Source organism: Nomascus leucogenys, chromosome 19 (assembly GCF_006542625.1).
Source record: "Nomascus leucogenys isolate Asia chromosome 19, Asia_NLE_v1, whole genome shotgun sequence".
NCBI classification, from domain to species: Eukaryota; Metazoa; Chordata; class Mammalia; order Primates; family Hylobatidae; genus Nomascus; species Nomascus leucogenys.
In genome coordinates, this window is record NC_044399.1 from 56,584,493 (window position 1) to 56,600,536 (window position 16,044).

The window sequence follows — 16,044 nt, forward strand, 5'->3', positions numbered from 1 at the left end:
ATGCATCCAGTGAATCACCTCTCTACGAGTTGGATCTATCTCTAAATTTCACTGATAGTAACTGAGTGTAGCTGCAGCTCTATACCATGGGTGGCCATGTGGCCACCCAGGAATCAAAGGTTTCTGACCCATCACCCTTCCATCATTTTTCTTGTCCACCTTTCTGAGCCAGGGCCCTTCTAGCAAATCCCATCTCTCTGACAGCAATTGGTAATCAAATTGACCTGCAGCCCTTTTCCCCTCCCAGGAGGTTGCTCTGCGAGGCTGGAAGCACCTCACCTTTAATCATGCCTGTATCTTTCCTGTGACCAGCTCTACCCTGGTTATCGGTCAGTATTAGCATACAAAAAGAAAATCATTTGAAAATTCCAAGGATTTCAGGGATTGTACTGCTAGGAAATGGGAACGAAGACCAGGCGACCAAATACATATTTCACAGTATCAAAGAAACATGTTACTTTTGGAGTTAGGCAAAAAAACAAAAAACAAAAAAACAAAAACTGGATTTTTGGCTCCACCTGAGACCCATTCAGTACTGGGTTAGGGAATGAGGACATAATTGACATGTTTAACAAGCCTCCCAGGTGGTTATGCTGCAGATGATTTTTAAAACCTAAATATGCAAAGTGATGCCTAGGATTATACAACCCTGAACCATGCTTTGGAATGTGTATTTTATGCTTTACCACAGAAATTTCAATTTGAGAAGCCCAATATTTTAAAATAAAGAAGCCATACAATTAACACCCAACTTAGAGTATCCACCCTGATTTCTGCTTAGTTCGGCTTTCTTCCTATAATAGATATCTTATCAGTGCAACGTGCTAGCCTGATAAGAGTCCTTCAGTTTAATCTTGCTTTATTCCCAATTCACACAGATTAGAAGTAAATTTATATGGCTCCTGGTAGGAAACAGATGTCAAACAGATGAACAATTAGTGGATATCTGTTTAAACTGGGATTTTTTATAACTGATGTTTAGAAATGAATCATCATAAACATGTCTGAATATTTTACAACTGGTAGTTTCTTAATTCTGCCCCACCAAAAATTACCTGTTGACTGACTTAAGCCTGGGCTTGGGCCCAGACTCTGATTTAAACATCCTATATGATTTTATGAGTAGGTGAATTTAGGAAACAGATGGTACTGATATTTTTCTCCTCCAATCCCAAAGTAACAACTCCTAACTGTAACTTAAATCTTCACATAATTACTAAAGTTATTTTTAACCAGGAATGTTCACTTGAGAGTCTAAATAAAAGCACTTTAAGATCAAAACAACTTAACGGTTACTGTCACCTAAGACTAAGCGGAAGAATTTTCCTCTTTGATCAGGGGAAAAAAGCTTAAATCTGTATATTCCTCAGTAACCTACTTAGTTAAGTTCACCTCTACTTGTTTAACTCTCCCACCCCAAAGCAAAAATCATTCCTATTAATTAGTATCCCCATCTCAAAAGAATAATGGTTTTCTATAAATAATCCAAAGTAGACCTTCCAATTTTTTTTTTTTTTTTGCAAATGGAAGTTTTTAAAAGGCACAGAGGAGCTTGTTGCTGGTACCTGCCAGTCACCTAAAAGTTAACCCAGTAATATGAAGTTTGTTTATATATACTGAACTATAGTTATCAGTATCTAAGGCAAAATGATCTCAGAGAAGTTAATACTGGCCAAGTTAAAGTCTTCACACGTGAATCAGGCAGTTAACCAAGTCAGAACATCACTATCATTGCCAACTGAAGAAAGCTACAGGTACTCAAAGATACCCAGTAAGTGTTCAGAGATAAAAATTAAGATGATCACTAGACAAGACCAGTGGAAAATAAGCAGCAGTACTGCACCAATGCAAGACAAAATATACTTTATTGTGACAGCAAATGCACATAGTGCTGTAGGTAAGGCATGCTACTAGGAATCTGCATATAATCAAAAGCCAGTATGGAAATGAATGGAAATGAATGCTGTTGTTCTCAGATTGAGTCCATGGTGGAGAAAGGATAGTTTGTGTCCACTTATTTCAAATGCAGTATCATACCTACTTAATCAGTTACCTATGCTTCTAACCAACAGCCCAGTGGCAAATAAGAGGAACTTAACTGTACTCAGAAGTCACTTTCAATATCAACGACAGAAATATTTCACTAATTCAACTGAGGCAAATTACCTTTCTAGACAAAGGACCTAGAAATTGAGCATGCAAAATATCCATCCATCCATTCATTCATTCAAATAATTAGCCAATTTTACCATCATTTAATTCCACCAGAAGCAAATACTAGAGTATCTAGTAGTAGTTTGGATAAAGAAACATTTACATTTTAAAACTTTGTAATGTCATAAATTTGGGGCTAAAATAACACCAGGTCAAATTTGATCCCTTTCTATTTGAGGGTACAAAGTAGTTTTTGTTTCAATAACTGAACTTCTGAGGGAAGAGCTGAAAAAAATGCTAATAAGAGATCTAGGCCTTTGATGGAAACTATTAGGCTCTACAGACTTGTCAAAAAATCAATGCAAAACTAAGGGGAAAAAGCTGAAATGCTTTGTAAAGCAGTATTTTTAGATAAGTTGCTTCATTTACCCCTTTTCTAAAACAGATGCAGATTAAATGTTTTTTGCATGAATGCACATTGACATTCTGTTCAACTGTTTTCTAAATGCAATACTGCGGGTTTAAACAGTATGCTTTCATTTAAACAAAGAATATTATATGCATGGTCAGTTTAGTTTAAGAGATGAAAAGAAACTTTACTACTAAGAAAATTGCTTATCAAATACTCTCCTTTTATAAGGTGTTTTTAAAAGCAACACAGGACCAAAAGCATCCAACTATTACTTTATTTATATTACTATGCTTAAGTTACATGGAAAAAGACAACCCAGCAGTTCTGTCCCATCTCAGAAAAAGTTTCCAATCAACACCTATTATGTGGTGACAAATAACTAGGAATGGTGACATCTTTGGGTCAAGACTGACAAGGAAGAATGGGCTCTGGTGCTACGGTTCATCTCCAACAAGAATATGGCACACCGGCCAGCACAAGCCATGCTAACACTGAGCCTTTAGCGCTGGGCACAGATTCGGATCTCTTCTCTGAAGCTAGCAAATCAAGTGAAATAACTGGGTTTAAAAAAAAAAGTTTAAAATGAAGCCCAAGTTTAAAAACCATACTCCTAACATTTTCCTTTCACAATTTACATAAAACACACTTTTTCACTCTAATAGCCCAGATTTTTTTCCTTACATAGCTCACCACATAGCTGCAGACAGACTCTTCTGCCTCAAGATGTAAACATAGAGTAAAAAATTAACGGCATCTGCATAATATTCTCTCTACACACTGCTGTTGGATGGAAAATACAAAATTAAAAAAAAAAAAGAAAGAAAGGTTCCATCTTAGATTCTCACAACCTCTTGTTCTGCAGTTCATTAATCCGACTCTGATGCTAAGGTGACAGTGTATGTAAGTAGATTTTTGTTTTCAGTGAAGGAGACCTGGGAAAAGATGGATTTCTCTCTGTATCTTCAAGAGTTATCAGATGGTACATGCTCCTCAAAGCCCTCACTCTCTCGAACTAGAGCACGTTCCAGGATCACGCGGCCTTCCTTATATCGCTGGCTGTCTTCAGTGGCAAACTCATAGATCCATCCCAGTTTGCTATTGCAGTTTTTGCAGCTCACATCTCGAACCATGTGGCGGCCAGTGAGCATGACCCGATCTTGAACTTCACTATACTGCAGGTTAACTACCTAAGAAGGGACAAGGAAAATCAAAATTGCAAAGGCATGTAAGTTATTTGCCAAGTATGTACAAAATATGGTTAATGCAACAGCAACTTCAGAAAAGGAGAAAGAAGTTGTTACTTTAGTCAAACCTGTAATACCCAAGACTTATTTACAGAAGCTGCTGGGGCAGGCAGACATCTGGAAATTGCACTACGCTAGACATCTAATGCAATCATGCACTACCGTACTAGCCTAAGTCACACTATTTAAACATACTAGTTACATTTCTGTATTGCAGGTAAGAAAAAGTCCTGGAACTGGAGCCATAAAATGTAGGTTTGGGTCCAATTGTAGTAATTCATCATTATTCAATGACGAGTGCAAATAATACAATCAATGTAAAAGAACCCAATGCACCATAGTCATTCCATAAAACAGTCTGTTTGTTTCTGAAAATATACCTTATATATAGACTGGGACAGATTAAGCCTACTAAAGACCATACATCTGCAGTGCATAGTTTTAAAGTGAGTTCAAAGACAATGAACACAATGAAGTGGGTCTGAGACAATCTGTGACGAATTTCCACTGATTCTGAATACCCAACAATCTTCTACACTTTCCTTTTCTGTAAAGGGCCAGATAGTACATATTTCTGGCTTTGAGGGCTATGAGGTCTTTGTTCCAACTTTTTAACTCTGGCACTGTAGCATGAAAGAAGCTGTAGACAATACGTAATGCACAAGCAGAGCTGTGTTCCATTACATTTACAAAAACAGGCAGCTGTCCTGCTGCAGTGTGCCCCCCTCTGTACTGAAATAAATGTCAAAGAGTATGCTCCATCAATTCTGAGAAAAGCTGCTTTCTACATGGAACAGAGGAGTGCCCACTGGGGAAGTTCATCTGATCTTCTAAGAACAGTACCCTAGACTAGCTATGTTCCTTAGCCTAAAATACTTGGAAATTCAACTTTTCTATTATATACTAGATTCCAGGAGGCAGAATCACGGCATCCAATTTAAAAGCAAGCCAGAAATTAGAGAGACAGGCAGACTGGGCACACACTTGCAAATCAGAAAAACACTCTTTCTGTCAGCAAATCCATGGAAGAATGATTGGTGAGCACAAATTAGAGCATGAAAAGTTGGTTAGATGATCCTTATTTGCTGTCAAGTTATAATAGTTTAATGCCACTATCTCCCTATATGGATAAACCAGTGACATGTGGAGAAAGGGAGGTGGGTATCTTGACCTGTTCCTTCCATAGTCTGTGCTGAAGTTGCTACCAAATTCTTACACTGAACATTTCCTGAGGCAACAGAGACCACGCTTCTTTATACTTTTTTTTTTTTTTTGAGACTGAGTCTCACTCTGTTGCCTAGGCTGGAGTGCAGTGGCACTATCTCCACCCACCACAACCTCCACCGCCCAGGTTCAAGCGATTCTGCTGCCTCAGCCTCCCGAGCAGCTGGGACTACAGGCACACACCACCATGCCCAGCTAATTTTTGTATTTTTAATAGAAACTGTGTTTCACCATGTTGGCCAGGCCGGTCTCGAACTCCTGGCCTCATGATCCGCCCACCTCGGCCTCCCAAAGTGCTGGGATTACAGGCATGAGCCACTGTGCCCAGCCTACTTCTTCAAACTTCCAAGGTTAAAATCACATCCTAGTAACACCTTCCTAAGGTCCCATCAAAGATGAGCTAGTGGGCAATCATTTCTGTAGATTTCAAGCTCTCCTTCTGACTCTTCCTGGTATCTCTAAGCTCTGAGGGGGTATTCTGGTGTTGCAGTCAAATACAGCCAATAAGCCCACTTAGGAATCGAACTTTTTCTCACTAACCTTGTTAAAAAGAAACGCTCTGCCAGTGGCGCCTGTGAAACGAGTGGAGATGAGTTCTGAGCGGTTCGTCAGGATCGTATCACAGTTTGCACAAGAAAACAGACGGGTACCACCGATATGATCAAGGAAAATTCTGCCCATTTTTATGGCTGAAGTTCTAAAAACCTAGGAGCAAATAGAAAAGGATAACAAATGCATTATAATAATCATGTTAGCACCTACTTGGGGGTCATAGAGAACCATTTATATACATATTTATGTAATCTCTGCTTTGTAGTACTCGATGTGTAAAATAGCTGATCCTGAACAAAAAGATCCAAAGTTCATACACTGAACAAATAAACAGGCATGCCTAAGCTAGGAAGATTTTAAAGCAGTGAGCCAAGGAAGTAAACCTATTAGCCAAGGCCAAAAAATGGTGTCACTTCTCTTATGGCTGGTGTGGAAAAAGAAAATGGAAAGTGGAATTTCAGAAAATGAATGATGTAAAGCACTGGCAGAGAGGTGAGAAAAAAGGTTTAGCATAAATGTTAAGTATACGTTCTGAGCATGTATAATTTCAGAAAAGAATTGTGAGGTTTCAGTGGGATACGAGAAGAAAAAGGGGCAATTAGAAAACAAGAAGAGTAGTCTGGTTTGAGAACATAGAGTGAGTAGGTCTGTGATCACCAGGTGCATTTACAACTGTATAGAGGTGATGACTAACTAAGTCAATGTCTAGGGAGCACTGTTACTAGGTACTTATTTCAAAATTGTCACAGCTCTGTGAGGTTGTTACCATCACTTCATAGATCATCCAAGTCAAGTCTAAAAAGGTTATTAACTGGTCAACGGTTACAAAGCTGTTAACTACAGCAAAGTACAGAATACAATTCACCTAATTCAAAGTTCTTCCATGATCCTACACTGCCTCCAAGATGGTCCAGGCTGGCATAAGACTAAAGCAATGAGAAAAGAATAGGGGAAAGATAAGCTTTCCCATACAAAACTTGATTATCTTTAAGAAATCTTACTGATTCAATAAATCACAAAAGCGCTGAAACACTGAAAAGATACAAGTTTGAAACATACTTCTGAAACTAGGCTAACACTTTAACATTCAAAAGTTAGGGAAGTTACTATATGCAACTTCTTAAATTCATTACAACTAATTCTCCTAAACAGTATTTTTAAAGATCTAGATATAGTCAAGAATATGCCACAGTTTTAATTTAAAACATAATTTATTCTTGGGTAGTTATCAGCTCCTGTGTTTTAAGTATTTATTATACATCTTTCCAATGGCATGCAGAGCTAATGTAACTGCCACTGTGGAAAAAAAAACTCCAGAATGCATGTTTGTAATGAGAATTCTACTGTTGTCTTAAGATTGGGGGAATTCCATTACAAATTTAAAAGGAAATTCCATTCCTTCTAGGTCTATGAACTTCCCCAGCCATTAGGCAGTCCTAATGTCACTAGAAATGCCATCACAAAAATCATTATGACTCCTCTTAAACATTATGAAAGTTTAATAGGGAATAAAAAACAAATGGTGAATATAATGACAATCTGCAGCTAGTAAAAGGAAAACCAGCATATTAACAAGCGTCACAATGAACCTTGCACTAAAACACAGACTTAAGCTGTAATATTTAACTTTCTAATTACATTTCTATAAAACAACAAAAGGAAACACTTATTGCCTTATTTCAGCCTTTAAGATTACCGCATTATTTTTTTCCAGATGATTAAGAATACAACACTTGGCCAGGTACAGTGGCTCACGCCTGTAATCCCAGCACTTTGCGAGTCTGAGGTGGGCGGATCACCTGGGGTCAGGAGTTCAAGACCAGCCTGGTTAACATGGTGAAACCTGTCTCTATTTAAAATACAAAAATTAGTCGGATGTGGTGGTGCACGCCTGTAGTCTCAGCTATTCGGTAGGCTGAGGCAGGAGAATGGCTTGAACCCAGGAGGCAGAGGTCGCAGTGAGCCAAGATCATGCCACTGCACTCCAGCCTGGGCGACAGAGCGAGACTCCGTCTCAAAAAAGAAAAAAGAATACATTTATTATTTATTTACATATAAGTCAGAAGTTGCAAATTCGAGGCCTACAGGCTGAATTCGTTTGGTAGCCTTGGAATACAGCAGTGAACAGATACAAAAACCCTTCCCTAAAAAACATATGTGGACGTCTGTTTTATTTGGGCCACACAGTTTTTAATCTTCATTTTAAAAAGTTGAGATGACATTTAAAATTTGGAAGATCTCATTAAAGAGCCTGTAGTTTGGATTTCTTTTTAACAATGGGGAGGGTACATATTCTTCTATGGCACAACTGACTACAAGTGAGCTGCACCCCTAACCCTCACCAGGCCATTTTATTTGCTCAGTCTCCACTTTGCTTCACACAATTACTTCATCTGTTTGGTCCTTGCACCAATATTTGAATGTATGACTCCTGATATAAATAAAACATTCAACAAACCTGTGAGCAGTTAAGTTTGGTCATGTTTCTGAATCTTGATCATTAACAGAAGGGAATCAATGGCAAGGTTTTGGAGTCTCAGCTGTTAAGGTATACGCCTCAGATTCTGTACGTCTTTGAAGACTAGTATTTGTACAGTCATTTGTAACCTCCAGCTAGGGGTCTGGGACTCATTATTTTAAAGCCAATTTCCCTTAAGACCTTTAAATACAATATTCATGTTGTAATTTATTTCAACCATAATGGTAACTACCTGCACCTACACTGACCACTGTGACACCATACTGTTGTGGTAAATGCGCTGGACTTCAAAGTGAACTTTCCCTATACCTTCTGCCTACATCATTTTATCCTGGGCTAAAAACTACTGTGATCATTTCCTACTGAGGGTAAATACATTTAACATGGCTTTTTCCCCTGATTCCAATTCCATCTATTTTTTCTCTTTACCCAAGTATTTTTACTGGATTCAATTATATGATTCATTACCAAGACCAAAAATATCTGAGCAAAACCTTATGTTACACTATTCCTAGTTGTGGTTGCCATTTATAGAGAATTATATATATAGAACTGTAGAATGAGTTTTTGTTTGCTAAGAAAGATAAGTTAGAATGCCACAGGATCTTGCAGAAGCAAGCAAAACATCACTTGCTGTCAAAGGTCTTTAGGAAGTAGAAAAACCTCTGTAGGGTCCTTAGGCTCCAAGAGGTAGCCCTGACCTTTGCAGGGTTAGAAACTCAACCTAACACTGACACTATTCAAACTCTTAAGAGGCTGACATCCATTAAAATGCCACTGCTATGGTCTCAATGTTTGTGTACCCCCACCAGTTCATATGTGATATTACCAGGTGATTAAGTCACGAGCACAGAGCCCTTAAAAATGGGATTACTATCCTTATAAAAGGGTCCCAGAGAGCTGCCTGCTCCTTTCCACCATGTGAAGATGAAGCTAAAAGGTACCATCAACAGACATTGAATCTTATCTTGGACTTCCTGGCCTCCAGAACTGGGAGAAATAAATTTGTTGTTTATAAGCCATCCGGTCTACAGTATCCTGTTAGAGCAACCAGAATGAACTAAGACAGCCACTTATTTAAGGAGGACAAAGGCCGGGCATGGTGGCTCACGCCTGTAATCCCAGCACTTTCGGAGGCTGAGGTGGGCGGATCACGAGGTCAGGAGATCGAGACCATCCTGGCTAACACGGTGAAACCCTGCCTCTACTAAAAATACAAAAAAATTAGCCGGGTGTGGTGGCGGGCGCCTGTAGTCCCAGGCACTCGGGAGGCTGAGGCAGGAGAATGGTATGAACCTGAGAGGCTGAGCTTGCAGTGAGCCAAGATAGTGCTACTGCACTCCAGCCTGGGCAACAGAGCCAGACTCCGTCTCAAAAAAAAAAAAACAAAAAAAACAAAGGAGAACAGTCATTAAAAAAACTAAGATATAACACTTGAATCAGGCTTCTCTGGACCTGAATAACATATTGAACTCTGCCTTAGACCTAATAATTACTTAGCATCTACACTGTATGGAACACTGTACTTGGTATTTACATACCACATTTAATTTTGACAATTTTTAAAGTAGGTATTTATTACCTCACTTTTATAGATGAATTAAAGAGACGGTGACTTTCCACAAGTGGCCAAGCCACTGCATTCTATTCTCTCTAGTGATTAGAGGGCTGTCAGATTTACTCTCTCCCTCAGGGTTTACCATCAGTCCTTCCTGCTTCCATGCTGTTCCTCCTGTATTCCCTATCTTGATTGGTGCCAACTGCAATCACAAACTCTCCTGAACTAGAAACCCTAGTAAGTCATTTAAAAAAACTGTAAAATTAACAAGACTTCCTAAATCACTTCTGGAAGTTTACCTCCCTCCCCTTCATCACTCTATTAGATTCAAACTCTCCTCACATCCGGATAAAACTTTCAGGGTCAGGGAGTGTGTACTGTTAAACCCAACATACATTCATACATACCACTTCATTTCTGCTACATAGAGCTACAAAAATATGGTCAAAGGCATGTGCCGCCCCTTTCTAAAAGCTCATAGAGACTGCTCCTTTATAAAATTTGAAACTTTTTTTCTGACAGAGTAGAAAATTGCAGGTTATTTTTTTAAAAAGAAAAAAAAAAACAGCTTTATTAAGGAATACTCTACATGACAAAGTTTACTCACTGTAAGTGTACAATTCAATGACTTCTAGTCAATTTATAAAATTATGCCACTATCACCACCAACTGGCTTTAGAATGCTTCCATCAGCCCCTCAAAAATTCCCACACACCAGCCTGCAGCCAATACCTTCTCCAACTCCCAGCCACTGGAAACCACTGATCTGCTGTCTGATTGCTTTTATATTCAAAATATTTCCCAAGTATGCTAATCACCTTTCTTCGAGTAATCCCAGATCTCTTCAGCCACGTATTTCTAAAACATCTTAAGAGTGAGCTGTTTTCACAGACAGCTGATGTTTGGTGTTGATTCTAGGGGCAGCTTACCGTGTCCTTTAGTAGCAACACACAGGCTTTGGTATATGTCAGTGCTGAAGTTCAAGTTTATAGCTGAAATGAGAGCTAAACTTATCATAAAGCTTAAGTTTTATTTAAGATGTTCCCTACCTTATCGTGTTACAAATAAGGACTCTTTGCTACTATCTTCTTGTAGGTCCAGGTTATAAAAATCCTAGAAAGGTTGAATAAGAAAAGTACCAAGCTTGATTGTTCAACTGGAAGACTGTTCTTAGTTTATTTGAAATTACCTGAAACAGTGAGGGGCTGGGATGAAAATATAAGTGAAATTTATAGATAATTTCACAGATCGTATTTTAGTATTATTTTCAATTTCCTCCCTCTCTCACCAATAGCATATTTAGCTATCTACAACTTCCAATTTCTCTTTTATCAGAAGACTCTGGTGAAATATTAATAACATTTTCGGATCTCTCTGCCTTGTTACAGAATTTTTTTTTTTTTAATTACAGAATCTGTAAGAGGGGGAAAAAAAAGATGATTCTCTTCAAAAATCTGCCAAAGAGTCTCCAGGAATGCATTATTTTAAAATGCATGATGGATATAATGGACTATATAATTTCCTAGTTTGCTTCCACATCAATAAATTTTCTAAGAAGACTATTGGTTCATTTTACACATACACTATCAAGCGAAATACGGTATCTTGTTCACTTGTCTGGCTCATTGCTGATTGTTTTCCTTAAAAGCTGGGAAGGCTGTGGGTCAATTCAGCTCGCCACCTGTTTCTGTACTGCCCACATGCTGAGAATGAATTTTGTACTTTTAAATGGTTGGGGGGAGGGGAGAATATTTTCTGACACGATTATATGACATTCACACTTCGGTGTCAGAGTTTTTAGGAACACAGCCACACCCATTTGTTTACACTTAACTCCTTCCACTTTACAATGGAGAAGTATGAGGAGCTGTTACAGAAACCTTCTGGCTTGCAAAGTTTAAAATATTTTTTACCTGGCCCTTTACCAAAAAAAAGTTTTCCCTGCTTAAAAACACATTCTGATAGTGAAAGAGCTTTGCATTTAGAAAGCAGTCTTTCCCAGGAAAAATGGAAACTTGGTTGGCATTTGGGATTAAGGCTAGATAGGAGTATTTGAAAAGATCAGTTTAATCCCATTCCCCTTTGCTTTACTGATTTTCTAGCTAAAATCCTTAACTTTCTGTAACCAGTTCAGCATGTTGAAGATCAACTCTAATAAAGATTATAAAAATAGATAATATCTACCAGCTGCTGTCTCCTCTCTCCACCCCCAGGACTTAAACTGTGAAGCTGAGATACTTGAACTCTGGAGATTCCTAGGTTCAAATCTCAGCTCTTCCTCCTTAATAGCTTTGGAAACACTGGGTGAGTTATCCTCTCCTGTTTCATCTGTAAAATGGCGAGAGCAGCAGCCATCTCTGAGTTATGAGAAACTAAGTGGAGATACTGTATTCTGAGAACGGTGCCTAGCACACAGTGAATGCTCAATAAAGGTCAGTAAAACTAGATTATCTTCTTCAACATTCCCCATCCCAACTCACCCTATGACAGATGAGAAAAGCATGGCTCACAAAGGATATGAAACAATAACAATTAACTGGCTTCACTTCCTGCTAATTATGCTAAAGCTAAGCAACCAGGTGATAGAAGGAACTGAGTATGTGGGCATCTAGTGCAGAAAGGGTTAAAAAAGCAACCTGCCCCTTGCAGAGGTGGTGTTGTTTTGCAATGACTCTGCTAAATGGAATCCGGTGGAAGCCAGCTTTCGCATCTCGTTTTTAATCTCTTCCCTCGCCAAAACAAAGGATAAAAACCCAAATAACTTTTAAGAGTGCTGGATTGGTTACTATAATAATCAGCACTTATTGCTATTGTAATTTCATCAACTTTTTATACTGAGTTGTGACTAAACGCTATTAAAAAATTTACATGGGACAACAGTTTGATCCATACAACCAACCTTCCAATTTTTGTGCAAAATATGTAACAAGCTAAGTTTTCAGTGACACAAGCAAGCTCTGCTATCCTCTTGCAGTGCGTGACCTGTTTACTCTGCTGTGTCAAATGATGTCCTGGTTGTGGAATCAGGTCTTCATTTGCAGTAAGTTTTAAGGATATATTTTTGTTTTCCCCCCTCAATAATGCCTTTTTTCCTGTTTTGTTAGATGACTTTCAAGTTCACTATATTTCAGTAACACTTAAATTTGTTTAAATATTAGAAAATAAGACTAGTCATTGCACTCAGGAAACCGTGTGTGTTAGTGCACAATCTGAGTTGGTCATCCCCCGCTAAACCCTAGCAAGACAATTTCATGGTCTCGTTTGTTGTGATGCAATACCAAAAGCCTCTAACTAGATGGATTGACGTGTAATTTACCTGTCTGGCTTCCCGACTCAAGTGTCAAGTAGCAAGTTCAGGTCTAGCTAAGGTTCAGTTCCTGCATTACACTGACATTACTACACAGGATTACCTTAAAACTGACATTGATCTCTATAGTTATTCACCATTAAACCTAAAATGATAGTTTAGGCACAAATATACCTAGGACTACCTTCATGTCTAATGGACTGTTTTTCAGAGGGTAGTAGCTGCTTTAATTACTTCTTTTCATAATTTTTGGCCTTATTTCCTTTCACTTTTTTCTAAACCTGTTTATTTTTCTCATTACTTAAATAGAAAACAGAAAAGGGAAATTAGTCTAGAGAAAAGTTCGCAATGATCCAACCAGGTAACATTATTTTCCAAGCCACATATATTTTACTAAGGTCTCATTACTAAATATTTAACTTTGTATTATTGCTCGATCGCATTTGTCTACGACTTTTGATTAAGTTATAAGCTTCTAGAGAAACTATTCTTTGTACTTTACTTCTTACCTAACCCAGTACAAGTATGCGAGAAACTTTCAGGAAACGAATCCACCAAGGCACTTCACTTCTAGCATGAATATGTACCCTGGGAACACTACATGCCTTTTGGTTCCTCTTTGGTGGAATGCAGCTGCGACGCTGTATATGTGGCTATGCAAAGTTAGCTAATATCCTACTCCTCCCAGTCTTCACCACCAAGTCTACTAATTTTCCAAAAACACAAGGTTAGCCCGAAGTTACTTCAGGTTTTCCATCTGTCAAGACGACGTGGAATAAAAATCCTCAGATTACCAACAGATCTCTGTAAACAGAAAAAGTTTAAAAATAAATGAGCTGTACAGCTTCCCAGACTCTCCCTTGAAAGGGAGATTAGTTGGTGTCAGGATTAAACAGATCTTTGTAGTATTTCAATTTCCCACTCCCGCTGATGCGGACACTCATTTGTCCCATCTACCTGCAGAGGAGGGTACAGGAAAGGGGTTGCAAGGGCACGCCCACCCTCCCAACTGCGAGCGGAGGGCAGCCCGCGGCCCGAAGCTGGCAGAGCTAGGCCGGCCCGGGCGACCCCCGGGTGGGCTCGGCCTGCAGCCGCAGTGGGACCCGCGAGCGCCCCCGCTGGCCCAGCTGATGGCGGCCACGTGACGCCCGCCGGCCAATCGGGAGGGCCGGGGGCGGCAGAGCGCGGCGGCGGCGGCGGCGGCGGCGGCGGGGCCTCCCCCAGCACAACAAACACGGGCAGGAAACAGCTGAGCGGGTGGCCGACAGGCTCTCTTGGTCCCGACACCCGGCGGGCTGCCCAACCGTCACCCCGCGCTGTCAATCCCGGTCCCTCTGGGCACGAGGGCGGGGGAGGTGGACGTTCATAGGGGGGAAGGGGCAAAGGGAGACACCGCCCCCGCCAGGTGGCTGGGCCGCTTGGGCCGGCCGTGGGCCCTGCTCAGGACGGTTCACGCCTTGCGGTTATCGCGGCCCAAACAACTCGGTCAAGTTCCGACTTGGCTTCGGGGCGGAGACCAGGCGCGCCCCCGACTATGCGAAGGGTGGGGGCGGGGCAGCCGCGACCGCGGCGCGGCGGGTTGGGGGTCGCGGCCAAACCGTCCGCCCAGGGAGCGCCGTGGGCCTCGGCGCCGGGCCTCGGAGGAGGCGGCGGGGAAACGGGGCGGAGGCGCGGGCGCCGCGCGGAGGGGTTGCGGCTGTTGTCGCACCGGTCGCCCGGCTGCGCGGCGGGGGCGGGCCGACGGCGGCCGCCGCGCCAGGCCTCACAAAGAGCAAACAGCCCCGCGCGTCCGCCCGAGGTCCCAGCGCCGGGGCCCGCCCTGAAGGATCGGGGGCGGCCGCGCTGGGACCCCGGGAAGAGCGCGGCGAGGAAGAGGCACTTCCTGCCTGGGCCCCCCACCCTGGGCCGATCCCCGAGTGCCTCGAAGCCGCCTGAGCCGAATAGGCGCCTCAGTCCCCACCGGCCCCGACCCCAGCCCCTCCCGCGGGACTCACCCTGAGCGGTGGTGAGATCCGCGGCTGCCAGCGGCTTCTCGCTCTTCAGCTGGTATGAAGCCCCTCGGCCACCCGAGTCTCCGGGTTTAGTCAGGCCCTGGCCTTGGCCCCGCCTCTCCCTGGTTGGGCCTCAACGTCAGTCACCCGGCGTGGCTCCGCCTCCCCGCAGTCAGCTCTGCCTGTTGGCCCAGAACGCCCTTCATTTCTAGGCCCCGCCCCTCTCCTCGGCCCCCTGCCTTTTCCGCGGGGCCCCGCCCCTTCTCTGACTCACCCTCCCCCACTCCCGCACCCCTCCGGTTCGCGGCCCACCCCTCCCAGAAGCCGCAGACCCAGGGCAGGCTCGCGACAGCTCGCTCCGCCCCTGACCCAGCACCTCGGACTCGTACAGCCAATCAAAGAGGCTAACTCTGCCCCCTCTCTCGAGGCGGCCAATGTAGTCAGTCTGGGGACCCACCTCCCCCTTTCAGCTGAGCGCACACAACACAGCAAACACGTGAGTCAGCTTCTTAAAGGCGAAGGCTCAGCTTTTCTAATTGCGGCAGCTGCGAGACATCGCGCGTCATTAGCGTCACCAGGTGGCGGCTGGAGCCGAGCTTCCTGATACCTAGTGAGGCGCGGTGATGACAAGTGAAAACAATAAGCTGTTTCCTAGACAAACAGCTGCCTAGGTAACTAAAGTACACCGTGTAATTCGTTTCCTGGAGGCCTTTTCCCCGACCACCCCGGTAGAGGGCTGCCTTTTGCTTTCAAACCCCTAGCCCTCGAGTCTAAGCACATAGGCACTCCTAAGAAACATCTGTGGATAAAGGATTTTTCAACTGCGGTTGACTTTATTTACAACTCATTTCAATGTTTTTTCTGGGTAGTGGAAATGATTCTCAAAAAGATGAAGAAATTCAGTCTTCTATATGGCGAATTTCTGCCTCAGAGAGTGAGATTTGTTTATTGCAAAGGGCAGCTGTTCCCTTAACCCTCATCAATGCTTAAGATGGAAGAAGTTACTTTTCATTCCATTAGAGTTGTCCAGGTAAATTACATCTCTGTTAGCTGACTTTCGGGATAAAACCAAAATATTGGATGACGCATACCTCTCAGATAAAAAATGTAGATTAACATTTGG

At 42.0% G+C, this 16,044-nt stretch overlaps 1 protein-coding gene across 2 annotated transcripts; it reads right to left on the reverse strand.

Annotated features, from left to right (window-relative positions):
* Positions 1 to 1,846: 1,846 nt before the first annotated feature.
* On the reverse strand, positions 1,847 to 15,240 carry YPEL5 (yippee like 5). Of its 2 annotated transcripts, XM_004091486.3 has the most exons (4): positions 13,888 to 14,470; positions 6,452 to 6,512; positions 5,575 to 5,739; positions 1,847 to 3,753 (listed from the first exon to the last, which is right to left on the reverse strand). In XM_004091486.3, the coding sequence occupies exons 3-4, from the start codon at positions 5,713 to 5,715 to the stop codon at positions 3,529 to 3,531; spliced, it is 366 nt and encodes a 121-aa protein (XP_004091534.1). In that variant the 5' UTR covers positions 5,716 to 5,739; positions 6,452 to 6,512; positions 13,888 to 14,470; the 3' UTR covers positions 1,847 to 3,528. The 2 variants fall into 2 exon arrangements, with proteins under 2 accessions (XP_004091534.1, XP_030655343.1); XM_030799483.1 differs by lacking the exons at positions 6,452 to 6,512; positions 13,888 to 14,470 and adding an exon at positions 14,925 to 15,240.
* Positions 15,241 to 16,044: the final 804 nt, after the last annotated feature.